The sequence below is a fragment of the Tachyglossus aculeatus genome, chromosome 21 (genome assembly GCF_015852505.1).
Source record: "Tachyglossus aculeatus isolate mTacAcu1 chromosome 21, mTacAcu1.pri, whole genome shotgun sequence".
Taxonomy (NCBI): Eukaryota; Metazoa; Chordata; class Mammalia; order Monotremata; family Tachyglossidae; genus Tachyglossus; species Tachyglossus aculeatus.
In genome coordinates, this window is record NC_052086.1 from 48,541,020 (window position 1) to 48,557,122 (window position 16,103).

At 43.7% G+C, this 16,103-nt stretch overlaps 1 protein-coding gene and 1 non-coding gene across 2 annotated transcripts in view; both read right to left on the minus strand.

Annotated features, from left to right (window-relative positions):
• Nucleotides 1–3,358: 3,358 nt before the first annotated feature.
• LOC119943057 lies at nucleotides 3,359–3,496 on the minus strand. The gene has a single exon (XR_005455541.1). It is a non-coding gene; the product is annotated as a small nucleolar RNA SNORA7 (small nucleolar RNA).
• Nucleotides 3,497–4,953: 1,457 nt separating this feature from the next.
• HS3ST4 (heparan sulfate-glucosamine 3-sulfotransferase 4) overlaps nucleotides 4,954–16,103 on the minus strand; it is a 281,140-nt gene continuing 269,990 nt past the window's right edge. Inside the window, exon 4 of the mRNA XM_038762774.1 lies at nucleotides 4,954–9,990. Within this exon, the coding sequence (XP_038618702.1) occupies nucleotides 9,354–9,990 (637 nt within the window). The 3' untranslated portion in view covers nucleotides 4,954–9,353. The remainder of the gene's footprint in view (nucleotides 9,991–16,103) is intronic.

Here is a 16,103-nt window from a genome sequence, read left to right on the forward strand (position 1 = left end):
GAGCAAGGCAAGGAGAAATGGACTGGAGATTGGTGTTTTACCATCTCTCAAGCCACAGAGAAACCCCAGAACCTCAGTTCCCTTATCAACACTGCTTCGGGGCCTCATTTTTAAAAAGCACTTGTCTTTGACAATATCATCAACAAAGGCACCTCTGTCTCATTAAATTGCAGTGCCTCTCTGCCAGCTTTAAATCGTTTTCTTAACAAAAGAATGATAGAGCAGAAATGACTGATGTGGGCTCAAATAGTACAATTCATTACTTTACTTTCAATTTGGGGGTGGAAAGTGGGGGAAGTTAGAGATTTTGACAACTTCCTCTGAAATGTCAGGATTCTAAGCCTCTCCAAATCTTAAAATTGTCATGTTGGAAGGGGCCAGAGGGGTTCCCTCTGCTACCTCCCTTGTCTGCATGCAGACTTCCCCTCAAAGTCACCAAGGTAGGTGGACTATTAGTGGAGGGATGAACATCCTGCAGCATGGAATGTCCAATACTACTTTCTCATGGCTGACCCCCAACTCTTTCAATTTCATTTAAGTCCAACTTCTCTACTTCTTTTCTCTGTGGATTCCACAGGACCCTGCTGGCAGCCTGCTTTAACCATGTCTCCAGATGACTGTTTGCAAATCAGGTGACCTGATCTGGCTGAAGCGATGGGAATGGGCAGCCAGAACTGAGTGAGTTAAGCAGGCTCCATGCTTCTCTGCAGTGTTGACTACTTGGATTTTGTAGTTAAAGTGGTCACGAATGGTGTCTTTAGCAGGTACGTTGGATACATTCCCTTTTCCTCTGGACATTTTTAATGCCAAGTCATCAAGTGTCTGTTGAGGGGGGAGTTCTGTTTCTGGCAGCCCTTCTGGAAAGGGCAGGCTATGCCAAAATCAAAGGAGCTCTAATCTTTAGCACATGAATCAATGATAAACTTGTCTTTTCAGTAGAAATTGTGGAGTCGTCTAGGATATTAACACTCTCGAGCCAGCCCAAATGCTGAGCCCTTCTAGTTAGGACTTCAGCCTGATTAAAACCCTCCACAATTTTTTTTTTTCAAATGAGACTCTCCTTGTGAGTCACCCCTCTTGGATTTTGAAATTTTCTCCCTCTGTTCTCCCCTGAGAAGATTGGTGATTCTCACTTCTGCCTCTCTCCTTTCCATCAGCTCTCCCTGTTCAGTCTGCCCACTGGTTTGGAGAGTTAGCATCTCAAAATTAGTTTTTTTTTACTGCCCACGATCCCAAGAGACTTAAGTTCAAATTCCAGCAGGGAGACCAGCTTGTCTACTGTCTCTTGTTAAGCAACCAAAGGCTAGAGGCACTCAGCCCTTTAAACCTGATAATTAGGAAGAAGTGTCTCACTGTTTAGATGATTAAAGCCCAAAGCAGATAACTGAGGGGAGTTAAAGAGCCTACAGTCCCAAGAGAGCTTTTAAAAATAGGGAGCTAATCCATTTTTTATGATGTTTGTTAAACGTTTACTAAGTGTCACACAGTTTTCTAAGCACTGGAGTAGACACAAGTTAGGTTGGACACTTGTATCTGTTTGCCGCGTGCTGTGTGACTGTAGACAAGTCACTTAACTTCTATATGTCTCAATTATCTCATCTGTAAACTGGGCATTAAGACTGTGAGTCCTTTGTGGAGCAGGGACTTTGTTCAACCTAATTTGCTTGTATCCACACCAGCAGTTACAGTGCCTGGCACACAGAGAGCACTTAACAAATACCGCCATTAGGGGGTCTTACATTGTTTACTTAGATCATCACACCAAAGTTTTTCTCCTGACCCTCTAAATGTAGTCTTAGTAGTAAAAATATTTACTGTGTGTTTACTGTGTGCAGAGCACTGTACTAAGCTCTCAGAAAGAGTGCATGTGGGAATTAGACAGGATCCTGCCCCTGAGGAACTCCCAAATAATGATATGGATCCCTGTTGCTTTTGATTTTTTTAACCTTCATTTGCATCTTGAGAAAAGGGGGCAATGTGCTGCAATTATACATGTATATTTGGCAGTGTGTTTTTTAAGCGGATAGAGTCTCATCAGGGCAGCCAGGAGATCCAAGGTCCATCTGGGAGTTTCAGTCTGGCTAAATGAAAACATTGCATCAGGACTGTTGGCTTAGATTTTGCCCACTGCAGGGGGAATTCTCTCCTCAGTGCAAATCAGCCCACCATTGGCTCAAAAGAATGGGCCCCTCCTCTTTTCCGATTTAGCAGTCTGATGTAGGGACCCTGACTCCTAGTTTGTTTTCATTAAAAATATGTTCTTCTTGTCTAGACCATAAGCTCACTGTAGGTGGGGACTTCATGTGTTTATTGTTGTATTGCACTTTGCCAAGTGTTTAGTACAGTGTTCTGCACCCAGTAAGCACTCAGTAAATATGATTGAATGAATAAATGAATAAATCCACCCACACTGTTGTATTATACTCTCCCAAGTGCTTAATACAGTTGTCTGCACACAGTGAGCACTTTGCAAATATGATTGATTAATTGATTCTCCTTTTCCTAGATTCCACACTCTCTTCTTCCTCCATGCTCCTTAAGCCTGCTTCTCTTGTGCTCTGCTAGCTCTCTCATGACCTCACTCTTCATAGGTCTTTCCAGAGTCATGTGGACCAATACACATACTTGCCTCCATCAAACCATTCTCCCCAAAATCAACAACACCTGGGAGATGCGTCCTTAGACTGTGAGCTTCCCAGAGAGGAAGCTTGCTTTGAATTATCATCCTGGAAGGAATGCCGATCAGCTATTCCAGTTGTCTCCACTCTAGACTCTTCCTTATGACCCCAGGGACTTAGGAAGCCATCATTTTAATGCTAAGGGCTCAGGCATGTTCCACCCCTTGGGAGGTCACCTACACAGGTTCAGGGAAATCAAAGGAGGTGGAGTGACAAACCAAGAACTTCACCACACAAGGAAAGTAGTTTGTTAGTAGGAGACTGCCCCTTTTAACTGTTTTCCCCTGGGCTTCCAGCTGGAAGGAAAAGGAGAGAGAAAAGTCTCAGGAGTGAAGGGAGGTCGGGGGAGGGTGGGCGCCCAGGAAATGTTTCTCTTGTAGCATCAGACAATGAGAAGGTTAGGAAGCACTCATGTTATACATTCCAAGCCTCTGGCAAAATCCCTGCCATGTCTTGTCTTACGCTATCGAGTCATCTCCAACCCATAGTAATGACGCCATTAACACTTCTCTCCCCAAATGCCCCACTTCCACCTGCAATCATTCTGGTAGTGTATACATAGAGTTTTCTTTGTAAAACAATGGAAGTGGTTTGCCTTTGCATCATTCCATGCAGTAAACTTGAGTCTCTGCCCTCTACTCTCTCCCATGACCACTGCTGCCCAGCACAGGTGAGTTTTGACTTGTAGCAGATTGCCTCCCACTTGCTAGCCACTGCCCAAGCTAGGAATGGAATGGATATACCTTTGCTTGACTTTCCATCCGATAGTCGAGACTGGTAGAATACTGGAAACTCTCCAGGTGTGACCCTGGGAGGGGAAAACCCCAGTACCTGAAACCATTTCCTTAGGGTAGGTACTTTTTTCACAGGAAAAAGCTCCAGAATCACAGCTGGGGACCTGACAGTGTTTAACAACATTCATTGTTTTATTTGTATTTCAATTACTGCTAAATATGGTGAATACCCACAGAGATGTTTAATGTATATAAATAAATAATGTGGATGGGAAAACTGGGTCATCTGTCTAATTCTTGGTGAATAAAGATTGGCCAGGACTTTCCTTTGGGAAGAAAAATGAAAGGGGAGGAAGGGAAAGGGGGAGATAGAGCTAGCTGAAGCAGCATGGCTCAGTAGAAAGAGCCTGGGCTTGGGAATCAGAGGTCTTAGGTTCGAATCCTAACTCCACCACTTATCAGCTGTGTGACCTTGGGAAAGCCACTTAACTTCTCTGTGCCTCAGTTCCCTCATCTGTAAAATGGGAATTAAGACTGTGAGCCCCACGTGGGACAACCTGATCACCTTGTATCCCCCCAGCGCTTAGAACAGTGCTTTGCACATAGTAAGCACTTAATAACTACCATCATTATTATTCCCACAACCAGTTTTTCAGAGCCTTGCTGAGAATTGCGTCTGGATAAACTGACACAGTGAAATGGCACTTGGCAAGCTTCAGTTAGAGTGCTGGTATTATGTGAAACACAGTTGTCTTCTCAGAACTTTCCCCCCTCCTATTGCACGATCCTAACAATGTGCTCCCCACATACAGTAGGTGTTCAAGAAAGTGCTGATGACTGACAGGCTGAAAAGCTGTGTACCAAACATGGGATCAGAAAACTTTCCACATATCTTTTGGTTATTTGTGTCAAGTTGTACCAGTTCTAGTACTGCAAACACCAAAGAAGAGCACTCACTGCCCAAAACACAAGTGACTGACCAGCTGTATCCATCTGCACTGCCATTGACTTGGGTCTAGTGTACCAAATCAAGGAGCAGTTTACTGCAGAAAATCCTGTTTCCTTCCACTCATTTAATGCCTGGAAGCATGGCTTAGTGGAAAGAGCATGGACTTGGGAATCAGAGGATGTGGATTCCAATCCTGGCTCACTTGTCAGCTATGGGACCTTGGGCAAGCCACTTAACTTTGTGCTTCAGTTACCTCATCTGTAAAATGAGAATTAAGATTGTGAGCCCCACATGGGACAACCTGATTACCTTCTATCCTCCCCAGTGCTTAGAACAGTGCCCTGCACATAGTAAGAGCTTAACAAATGCTAAAATTATTGTTATTATTATTCTCTGTTCCTCAGTTCCTTCATCTGTAAAATGGGGGTGAGCTCTATTCAGGACAGGGACTGTTTCCAACCTGATTAGCTTGCATCTAACCCAGCACTTAGAAGAGTGCCTGACACATAGTAACTGCTTAATAGTTAATATCATCATCATTATTAAAACATCCGTTCATCTGCAATGATTAAAGATAAATGGAGCAGAGATGTGGCTGTTACAGTGTTTTATTGTCTAGAGTGGAGTCAAACTTGAAGTTCAAGATTTTCATATCTTTCAGGTACAGCATGATACAGACAGAAAGAGACATGTTTGGGAAATCTGACGGCAGAACTGTTTGACTTTACACCATCTCCACTTCTAGTCTCTGAACCACAAAGTACCAGCGTTTCCAGGACAATGAATCTTCAACTGGGAATTTAGAAAATTTGGTGTAATTTATGCTTTGCTAGTTGAAATCAAATATAAAATTCAATCCCCCGTGAGTTGAATGCAGATATTTAAATACAAAAAAAAAATGTTATTAACCCAAATCTCTTTCAACTGGTTGCCTCTGCCTGCCTCGGTAGAAAATAATTCCTTTGTCAAGTTACCCCATTTTAAAAGTGGAGATTGACTCAGCAGATCCCTTCTGGAGCCATTGAGGGTACAGCCAAAGTTTACATTTCAGAAAATAGAATTGAAAAAAAGGAAATGATTGAGTCTTTTCCTGAATCCAGAATTGGTGTCTGTCATCCATTCACCAGCAGATTCTTCACATCATTTCTCAAAGATCAAAATGGCTTCTGCCTCCCACAAGGACAGGTGCAAAACATTCTCCTTGGTGAAGCTTAGATAGATACTGGATTGCTCCTTATCAATACTATCTAGATAATTGAGGCCTGTCTATGCCTGTGCCTGAATTGTCTGGATATTTCAGTCAATAGAACCCTACCTACCAGAACTACCTGGATATTTCTCAGGCCTGAATTATCCAGATACTTTCCATCTATAAACAAAGACTCAGGGTAGTGAGTTGCAGGGCTCCACTGGCACATTAAACAAACATTGGTGACTTCCTTTCTTCTGGATCCTGTGAGATGTCTGTTAGCAGTTGGCTAGAAGTCAGATTCATAAAGCAAAAACTCAAAAGTTCCCTCACTCCTGCTGACTCTCTTTGCACAATATCCAGTAGTCCTGCGGATTTTTCTCACCTCCTCCAAATCCTGGGACTTTTCATTGTGAATCACTAAGCATTTTTTCCTCCCTGAATGATAGGAATATAGCCCAAGTGAAAGGGAATAGAAAAGAGAATGTAATTCAGTTTACAAGTGACCCAGGTTACCATCATTAATTACTAGGAATCATGTCCAATATGGCCACACCTCTCATCCAGGGTGACTAATGTATGTGTTCTATTTCAAGAGAAAGAACTTCGAGCGTGAGCAAATGTGTATGTACTGGAAATACTTTCATCGATACACAAGCCAAGCTCCCTCTTTTCTTGGTACTTATCAAAGCATGTTTTCCTTCTCCAGCATTTTCTCCTGTCATGTAAAAAAAAAAGCACTCTTGCCTAAAGTTGGGAAGAAAGAAAACAGAGGTATGGAAGAAATCTCCTGGTGTGTGTGTTTATGCATACACATGTGCATGTTGTGGGGTAAGGAAAGGGTGTGGGGACGAATCCTACAGTTTAAGTGAACATATTGGAAACAAGGAAGCAAGATGGGGTTACTGCATTTGCCTTGGATGAAGATTCAAAGAGAAGGGCATAGGCGATAGTCGTGGTATTTGTTAAGCACTTACTATGTGCCACGTACTATACTTAACCCTGGGGAAGATGCAATACTAACAGATCAGACACAGATCGTGTCCCACTTGAGGTCAGGTTCTTTGCAAAACAGTAATCTCTCCTTAGCACACCCTCTGATATGTCAGAGGAAGATGCTGAATTTTCAGAGGGCAATAAAAGCCAAGCCCTTCTAAGCTTGATGGAAATCAGGCTAGAGAACTTTCTGGCTGATCAACCATGCAGAAGAAACATAAGCAAGCTCTCCCATAATCCTATTTTTCTGCTTCTGAGAACTGCACCCTCAACAGAATAAGGGTGATAGAGTAGGGGTGGGAGGGAAACGGTGCTAAGAAGGGAAAAGGCTGAAGAGACCCATGGCTCTCTTTTTTCATATCAGGCCAGATGCTCTGAATTAGTGCAAGTGTCATGATCCCATTTCATTTCATTTCATTTTTTTAAAATAAGTTCATAGAATATATATCTATATGTCTAGCTATCAATATCTTCTTTTTGGTAATAAAGGTGTCTTTATCTCAATAGGGGCTTCTCTGAAAAAATAGATCTCACTTGTAAGGCTGTTTTTCAATTGGGAGTAATGCTATAAGGTTGAACCAATGCCCTTTGTTTCTGGTACAGATGTGGATCGATAAACCATGCAGCCTTTAGGTCCCATTCACAATTGAAAATTTCTGGAACCTCCTTCCCTTCTGCTTCCCCAAGCTCCAACTTTACAAAGATGGTCAGGACCAGGAGGACCAAAGTGGCTTGGGGCTGTCCGGCTGCTCAGGTGATCACAGGCTCGCTGGAGGTTGGGGAGATTAATAAAAACATATTCTGAATCCATTAACCATGTTGGGTTAAGTTTTATAACAACACAGTTTTCACTTAGCCGGGGAAATGACATTTTAATAACACCTGAAAAAAAATTAAACTCTACACGTCTCCATATTTTCAATTTCAGTAGAATAATTTCTGGGTTTTGTAGGTCTCTGAAAAAGTATTTCATGTCAGATGCTGTTTTTTTTTAAATCTAATAAGGCTAACGGGAACTGACATTTTATTCAGTGGCAACTAATGTGATGATCCAGGATCTGGGCCCACACCACCTCATTTTGACAAATGAGTTTAGCTTTTTAGTAACAATTCAGAGCAGCATGGTTATGTAACAAGCCATGTGATTAGCCATCCAGAGCATCCTAACCCTAGGCAGCATCTCACCTCCTCAAACTGAAGGAGTAAGATGTCGCTCAGTGAGTGGGGCTACAAGGATGATTTTTTTCTTTTAACAAAAACCAACCCAGCTGGGGCCAGACTAAATGATGTGAACACCACTGTTCCTCAGCTGTTTCCCCACAGTGACTAATACTTATTCCTCTGGAGCCATACCGATTAGTCCATGGCCAACATCATATAGACATATTCCCAGAGGGTAGGTACCCAGGTGAGCATCCCTGTTCTTTTCTTCTGGGTAAAGAAAGGAAAGAGCTTTTGAAAGAAAATAAATAACAGGGACTTAACATTGGGTAACACATGGGTTTCACACAAGAAAAGGGATTTGGTCTAAAAGAGAAGCCTGCTTTCCAGTGGGTTCTTATGCTGCTCAACCTCCACTGGTGGAAAATGGTAGAATAGTAAAGGGGACTGCAGCAGACAATCCTGTGTCAGCGATGTGCATGCTAAGTGCTCTTAAGAAGCAATTGTGCATCCTGAGCTTTATCCCTCCAATTTCCCCCACCTAGACCCAAGCAACATTTAATCCTGTCTGTCATCAGTTGGGATCTTTGCATGGAAAACCTCAATGCATTTAGAAACTGTTTTCTGCATCATTCCCAGTTCTGAGAGAAATCTTTCTCAGCATGTTACAAAGCACCGAGCCAGCATTCCCCTGGTAGCTGAATGGCCACAGACTGGTTGGCCTTTTCTCTCTTGCTCCTACTGACAGTGAGAACCTCACTATCTCACATGGAGCTTTAGTAGCCGATACAGGTTTTCTTCCTTTAAGAAGCGCCATGGAGCAGGCTAGTTCAGTATTGGGTGGAGGCCTTCTCTACCTCTCCCCTCGAAGGAGCAGAGTGCCTAAAGTGTCCGGGAGACATTTCGATCAAAGACTTTGCCCACCGACTGTGTGATGAGCCCTCCTCCCCGCAGAGATTCTTGAGGCTACTTTGGTCTCGTACTTTACAGATCCCAGCATCTTATGCTAAAGTGTAGATTGTGGCTACTGCTGGGAGCCTGGATGGACTCAAGGGGCAGTGATCTTTGCTAGACACATCTATTCAAGGAGTACCCAGAGAGAGAGAAGTTCCAGTATAAAGGATGTTACTGAATTCACAGCTCAACACTCTGGGTGATTGCAAATACAGTTTCCCACCCTCATCCGCCTCATCATTCCTCCCTCATTTAGCATAAAGTAAATTTTCTGGCTTCTGGCAACTGGGTTTAATCCATGCAACTCCTACTTTCCTGGCAGCTGATGTTTACCCCGAAGTCCAGTTGCAGTTACAGTTGAAATCATGACATCTGGGTGAAGACATGGGCATCTATCCCCTTTCAATTTGGCACAACATCCATCCTCAGCTTGCTCCCTTTTCCCGAAACAACTTGATTTTGCAGACTGACCCCATCAGGCTGAGAAATCTTGGAAAAAAGCCCCAAAGATAAGACCCCCTAAATGCTCTATCTGGTGGGACGGTTTCAGCGATTAATGGGGGTGGGTGTCACCTTGACAATTTAAGAGCCTCACTGGTTTCCAGATTGAGACTGCAGCTCTGTAGGAGTTGAGTGGCTTTGACAATGATTCACCCCTAGAGAGACGATCACTTTCCCCCGTATTTCTACCCTCACTTATCATTTTCTTCTTGTTCCCACTGGAAATCTTGACCTGTCATTTGGTAAAACATGACATTGAAGGGTTTGTAAAATTTCCGCAGTCTGTGGATCACATCCGGGTCTATTTGGGGATGAGTCCGCCCCTTGCTTTTCCCTAAGCACCTGGGGGCGCTGCTGTCCTCTGGTTTCTTCAAACAAGGGAACCCCTTGGTTTTGTTGAAATAGAAATATTTCTCGGTCACGACCCTTCTGAGGCCTAGAAAATCCTGGACTTTGGCCATTTCCCCAGCAGGGTCGATTATGAGTCTTTCACCACTGACAAAAAGGATCTGGGAAAGGGGAAAATACTGGAGCCAATTCTCCAGGTGGAGAGCGTAGATTCCGATGCGGATGGCACTCCAAGAGGCGTCAATCAGCCCCAGGGTCCTGTTCTTGAAAGCCAACACCTCAAAAGTGGGGATCTCAGGCTTCTTGGACAGTGTCTGCGTGTAGTCTGAGATAGCCCTGGTCACAGGGTTCCTCACCACCACGATCAGCTTGGTGTCCTTGGCCATGGAATGGATACGTTTCGGGGCCTCATTCGTTACAAAGTAGCTCGGGGTTTTCTCCATGGTGATCTGGCCTTCCACGGTCTTGGGCATTACATTCCTAGGAGGAAACGGGAGGAGAGAGAAATGCTATTTAATCAATCGAGGCATTCAATGGGCGCTTACTGTGTGCAGAGAACTGTATTTAGCACTTGGGAGAGTACACTCTAACAGAGATGGTAGACACGGTCCCTGTTATCACTGTTCCAGAAGCTCCCTTTTGCCAGCCCAGTACTCCATTGATTCCGTGCAAGAGGAAGAACCAGCTGCCCCAGGACGATCTGGGTCAACCCTAAGAGTGGCTTTTCCTGATGTCAAAGCTTCCAGAAAGCAAAGGGGCATTTTAGGGTTCGCCCCTCTACCGAGGAAGGCAAAGATATCACGCGCGAGAGTGGGGCTCGGAACATATCCTACAGTCAATTTGCCACAGGCACATGTAGACAAAAGTTAATTGACAATAAACCTGTACGATACCTGTCTGTGCAACAGGCCATCTGCTACTATTTGCTCAATTAAGTCTATTCACTTCAGAGCCTTGTACCAAAGTGGTACATTTAGGATTACACAAGACCTTTTTTGTTATGATGACATGCTTTTAAATGTCTCAGCTAATAAAACTTAATACAGAAGAAGATCCCTTAGCTTCTCACACGATAATTAAATTTATTTACTATCTTGTGTGTGAGAAAGAATGACTTTTCTTTTATCTCTAATTCACATGCTCTGTCAATAATTGATTGCTGCTGGGTTTTGAGCTTCCTCAGCAAGCACTTTTATTAGCCAAAAAGAATTTGCCTACTGGATAAATTAAAGTGAAGCTGGAATTTTTTTAGGGAGCGTATAATTGCACTGTAAAATGAAACTCTCTCATTGAAGTAGTAATAATAACAACAGGGATATTGAAACCTAGAATTTCTTTTCTTAGAAGAGTTCTATGTTCCCCACGTCTTTCATCCATTTGTTTTTCGCAATATTCCCCTTGCTCATGAGGGACAAAAACTATTTTCTCTAATTTACAGATTTATTGACTCAAGGGACTTACTCAATTTCATGCAGTTGTTCAGAAATGAAACTAAGGGTAAAACTTGGACTTCATTCATTCAATCGTATTTATTGAGTGCTTACAGTGTGCGGAGCACGGTACTAAGAACTTGGAAAGTACAATTCAGGGACAAATAGAGAGAATCCATGCCCACAAGGGGGTCACAGTCTAGAGGTGGTAGATAGATATCAAAACAGGCATCAATAGGATCAATATGAATAAATAGAATTGTAGATGTATAAACATAATTAATAAAATAAATCAAATTATAAATATGTACACATATACACCCACGTGTTGTCGGGGGGGAACAAGGGTAGAGCAGAAGGAGCGAATAGGGGCGATGGGGATGGGGAGCAGAGGAAAAGGGGGGCTTAGTCCAGGAAGACCCCCTGGAAGAGGTGAGCTTTCAGCAGGGCTTTGAAGGGGGGCAGTGTGCTAGTTTTGTGGATGTGAGGAGGGAGGGCATTCTGGGCCAGAGGTAGGACGTGGGCCAGGGGTCGATGGCAGAACAGGTGAGAATGAGGTACAGTGAGAAGGTTAGCACCAGAGGAGTAGAGTGTGCGGGTGGGGCTGTAGAAGGCAAGAAAGGAGGTGAGGTAGGAGGGGGCGAGGTGATGGAGAGCCTTGAAGCTGAGAGTGAGGAGTTTTTGCTTGATGCATAGGTTTACTGGTAGCCACTGGAGATTTTTGAGGAGGGGAGTAACATGCCCAGAGTGTTTCTGCACAGAGATGATCCAGGCAGCAGAGTGAAGTACAGGCTGAATTGGGGAGAGACAAGAGATTGGGAGATCAGAAAGGATACTGCTGCAGTAATCTAGTCGGGATATGATGAGTGATTGTACTAGCATGGTAAGTGATTGTACTAATGTGATACAACATGGACTTGATTCCATGAGGAAAATACACAGTAGGATCCAATGAATTCACAAACCAAAGAAGAATTTACATCTAACACTGAATTGAGGAACGTACTCCTTGATATTACGTTAGAGACCAATAGTAATTAGAGCATTTGTTTAATGCTCACTCTGTACCAAGTGTTTGGGTAAATACAAGATAGTTAGGTCAGTCACAATCCCGGTTCCACATGGGGCTCATAGCCTAAGTAGAAGGGAGAACTGGTATTGAATCTCCATTTTACAAACCTAAGGTGCAGAGAAGTTATGTGACTCGACCAAGGTCACACAGTAGGCTAGTGGCAGAGCTGGAGTTAGAACCCAAGTCCTCTGTTCTGGTGGCCCAAGCTGACCATACTGCTTCTCTCTTAGAAAGGCACCCTCCTAGTAAACCACTGAAGCACAATCCTACACTGGTCTCTGGACGTTCGGTTCAAATGGACCATGTCTCAGGTTGAGTTATGTCAGAAAAGTATTCTGGTGACTTTGGGCTAGACTCAAGACAAGAGTAGAATGGCCCATTGTCTTCCTTCTCTTTTTGGGGGTCCACCTGCTGGTTAGGGTGTCATTGGCCCCTGGAAAGTCCAGTAGCCTCAGGTCTTTGCCAGAAGCCTTAGAAGAGCTCAGGGACAACCACATTTGTAAGCAGGGAATATGTCTGTATATTGTTATATTGTAAATACATAAATAGATTAATTAATTAATTATGGCATTTGTTAAGCACATACTATGTGCAAAGCACTATTCTAAGCACTGGGGAGGATTCAAGGTGATCAGCTTGTCCCATTTGGGGCTCACAGTCTTAATCCCCATTTTACAGATGAGGTAACTGAGGCCTAGAGAAGTGAAGTGACTTGCCCAAAGTCCCACAGCTGACAAGCAGCAGAGCTGGGATTTGAACCCATGATCTCTGACTCCCAAGCCCGTGCTCTTTCCACTGAGCCATGCTGCTTCTCCTACACTCTCCTAAGCCCTTAGTATAGTGCGGTGCACACAATAAGGGCTCAAACAATATGACTGATTGATTCAGTGCCATGCTCCAACCCAGAATAAGGGTGGTCCCGAATTAGTCAATCAGTGGTATTTATTGAGCGCTTACTGTGTTCAGAGCACTATACTAAGTGCTTGGGAGAGTACAATACAATAGAGTTGAAAGACATGTTCCACACCCACAAAAATCTCACAGTCTAGAGGACAGGGCTCGGCTGCTTATGTGGACTGGAGTTAGGACCAGAGTCCTGGGAGCGAATCAGGCCGAGTCTTACTTGGTCATGCTTGGATATGGATCAGGCAAGCTGAACGCCAGGATTCTAGCCTGCGAAAGACTCTAGTGGAAACCATTTACTCAGGGTTAAAGAGAGTAATTTACAGCACATGAGAATGAAGGATAGGATATGGGATAGACTAGTCCAGCACAGTGATCTAAACTATTAGATTAAGAGTCAGCCCAGCCTTCACATTGAAGATTCCTGTTCACTTTGCACGTGACAGGCAGTAAATTGAGATTTCACTGCCAAAAAGAAACAAGGGAAATGTGTATCTGTTTCCACAGCCTCACAATGACCTCAAGACCATCTGCTGCCTTATTCTAATTCCAGAGCTGAGGTGAGTTACTTGCTGAAGAATTCACCCAGCAGTAAATGCTTAAAACACCGCAAAGCAACTGCAGCCTGGTTTCCAAATTTGCAACTCCAAACAGAGTCAGACACTGGATTCCACCTTTAAAACTGTAATAGCAAATCTCTAACCTGACTCTTAGTGCATCTGGAAGAGAGTTAGATCTACATCCCATTTCTCAGATGATGATGCCAAGGCCCAGGAGAATCTAGGAGAAGCTCAGTCAAGGCCAGGATCTCTCAGGATTACACATAGTTTTACTTGCGAATAATAATAATATTTGTTACATACTTTACCACGTCAGGCAGTGTTCTAAACACTGAGGTAACAATAATAATAATAATAATGATGGTATTTGTTAAGCGCTTACTGTGTGCAAAGCACTGTTCTAAGCACTGGGGGGGATACAAGGTGATCAGATTGTCCCACGTGGGGCTCACAGTCTTCACCCCCATTTTACAGATGAGGGAACTGAGGCACAGAGAAGTAACTTTCACAAAGTCACACAGCTGACAAGCGGCGGAGTCGGAATTAAAACCCACGACCTCTGACTCCCAAGCCTGTGCTCTTTCCATTTAGCCATGCCACTTCTCAAGGTTAATCTGACAAGGTAATCATGTCAGACACAGTCCTGGCCCACATTAGGTTCACAGTCTAAGTAGGAGGAAGAACAGGGATTGAATCACCTTTTACAGGTAAGAAAACTGAGGCACAAAGAAGCTAAGCAACTTCCCCAAGGTGACACAGCAGGGAAGTGGAGGAACCGAGATTAGAACCCAGGTCCTGTAACTCTGAAGTCTGTGTTTTTCATTCATTCATTCAATTGTATTTATTGAACACTTACTGTGTGCACAGCACTGTACTAAGTGCTTGAAAATAATAATGGTATTTGTTAAGAGCTTACTATGTGCCAAGCACTGTTCTAAGCACTGGCTGGGGGGGGGGGGGAATACAAGAAAATGAGGTTGGTTGTCCCACATAGGGCTTACAGTCTTCATCCCCAGAGTTGGGATTAGAACCCATGACCTCTAACTCCCAAGCCTGGGCTCTTTCTAGTGAGACACGCTGCTTCTCTACTAGGCCATACTTCTCCTCTCTCCTCACTGCATTCTTTCCCAGGCAGAAGGGAAGGTGTGAGAAAGAGATCTGTGTGAAAAGATAGAGATGAGTTCTCTAGAACTGCAAGTTCATTATGGGCTTAATGCTGTGCTCTGAATACAATAACTGCTTAATATATGCAACTGATTGATTGGGGATGTGTCTTCCAACGGTATTATATTGTACTCTCCCAAGAGCTTAATACAGTGATCTGCACATCTTAAATGATCAATAAATATGATTGATTGACTGATTGATTGAGATTGAGGGAGAATGGCTTGGATGGAGTGAAGAATGGCAGCTGGGTTGCAGTGGGAAGGGATAGGATAAATAGGTGGGAGAGAGATTGAATGCCTTTTGAAAATGGTCAGGAATTTCTGAGTGATATCATGAGGAATGGGCAACCATTGGAGGTTTTTGAGCAGCAGGGAGATATATGCAGAACAATGTTTTAGAAAAATGATCCGGGTAGCAGAGGGAAGTATGGACTGTAATAATAATAATAATTATGGTATTTGGTAAGCACTTACTGTGGGCCAAGCACTGCTCTAAGTATTGGGGTAGATACAAGTTAATCAGGATGGACACAGTCCCTGTCGATGTCCCACCTGGGCCTTACAGTCTCAATCCCCATTTTCCAGATGAGGTAACTGAGGCCCAGAGAAGTTAAGTGACTTGCCCAAGGTTATGCAGCAGATATGTGGTGGAGCTGGGATTAGAACCCGTTTCCTTCTGGTTTCCAGGCCCGAGCTCTATTCACTACACCATGCTACTGCTGTAGAAGGGAGAGACTGAAGGCAGAGACATCTGTGAGGAGGTTGATGCAGTAGTTGAGTTAGGATATTACGGTATTTGTTAAGCTCTTATTACGTGCTAGGCACTGTTCTAAGCTCTGGGGTAGATACAAGGTAATCAGGTTGTCCGACATGGGGCTCACAGTCAATTCCCATTTTACAGATGAGGTAACTGAGGCACAGAGAAGTTAAGTGGCTTGCCCAAGGTTACACAGCAGACAAGTGGCAGAGCTGGGATTATAACCCTCGTCCTCTGACTCCCAAGCCCATGCTCTTTCCATTAAGCCATGGCTTAGATCAGCTTCAAAGGAGAGGAAGGAGTGAGTTCTGTAGAGCTGTGAAAGAAGAAAAAAAGTTTGGTGATGGGTTCAATAAGGGGACTGAAAGAGACACAGGATTCAAGGATGATGCTAAGGTCGGGGGCTTGAGAGATGGGGAGGATGGTAGTGTTGTCACCTGGGAGGGGAAATTTAGGTGGAGGAGAGGATTTGGGAGGGAAGATGAGGAGTTCAGATATGGGCATAGGTCCTGGAGATAGAAGTAGATATGGGATTGCAGAGAAGTCAGAGCTTAAAAAGTAGCTTTGTGAGTCATCTGCATAGAGGTGGTCACTGAAGCCTAAGAACAGGTCTGCTAATTCTCTTGTATTCTACTCTCTCAAGTGCTTACTACAATGCTGTGCACATAGTAAGCACTAAATGAAGATGATTGATGGATTAGTTGA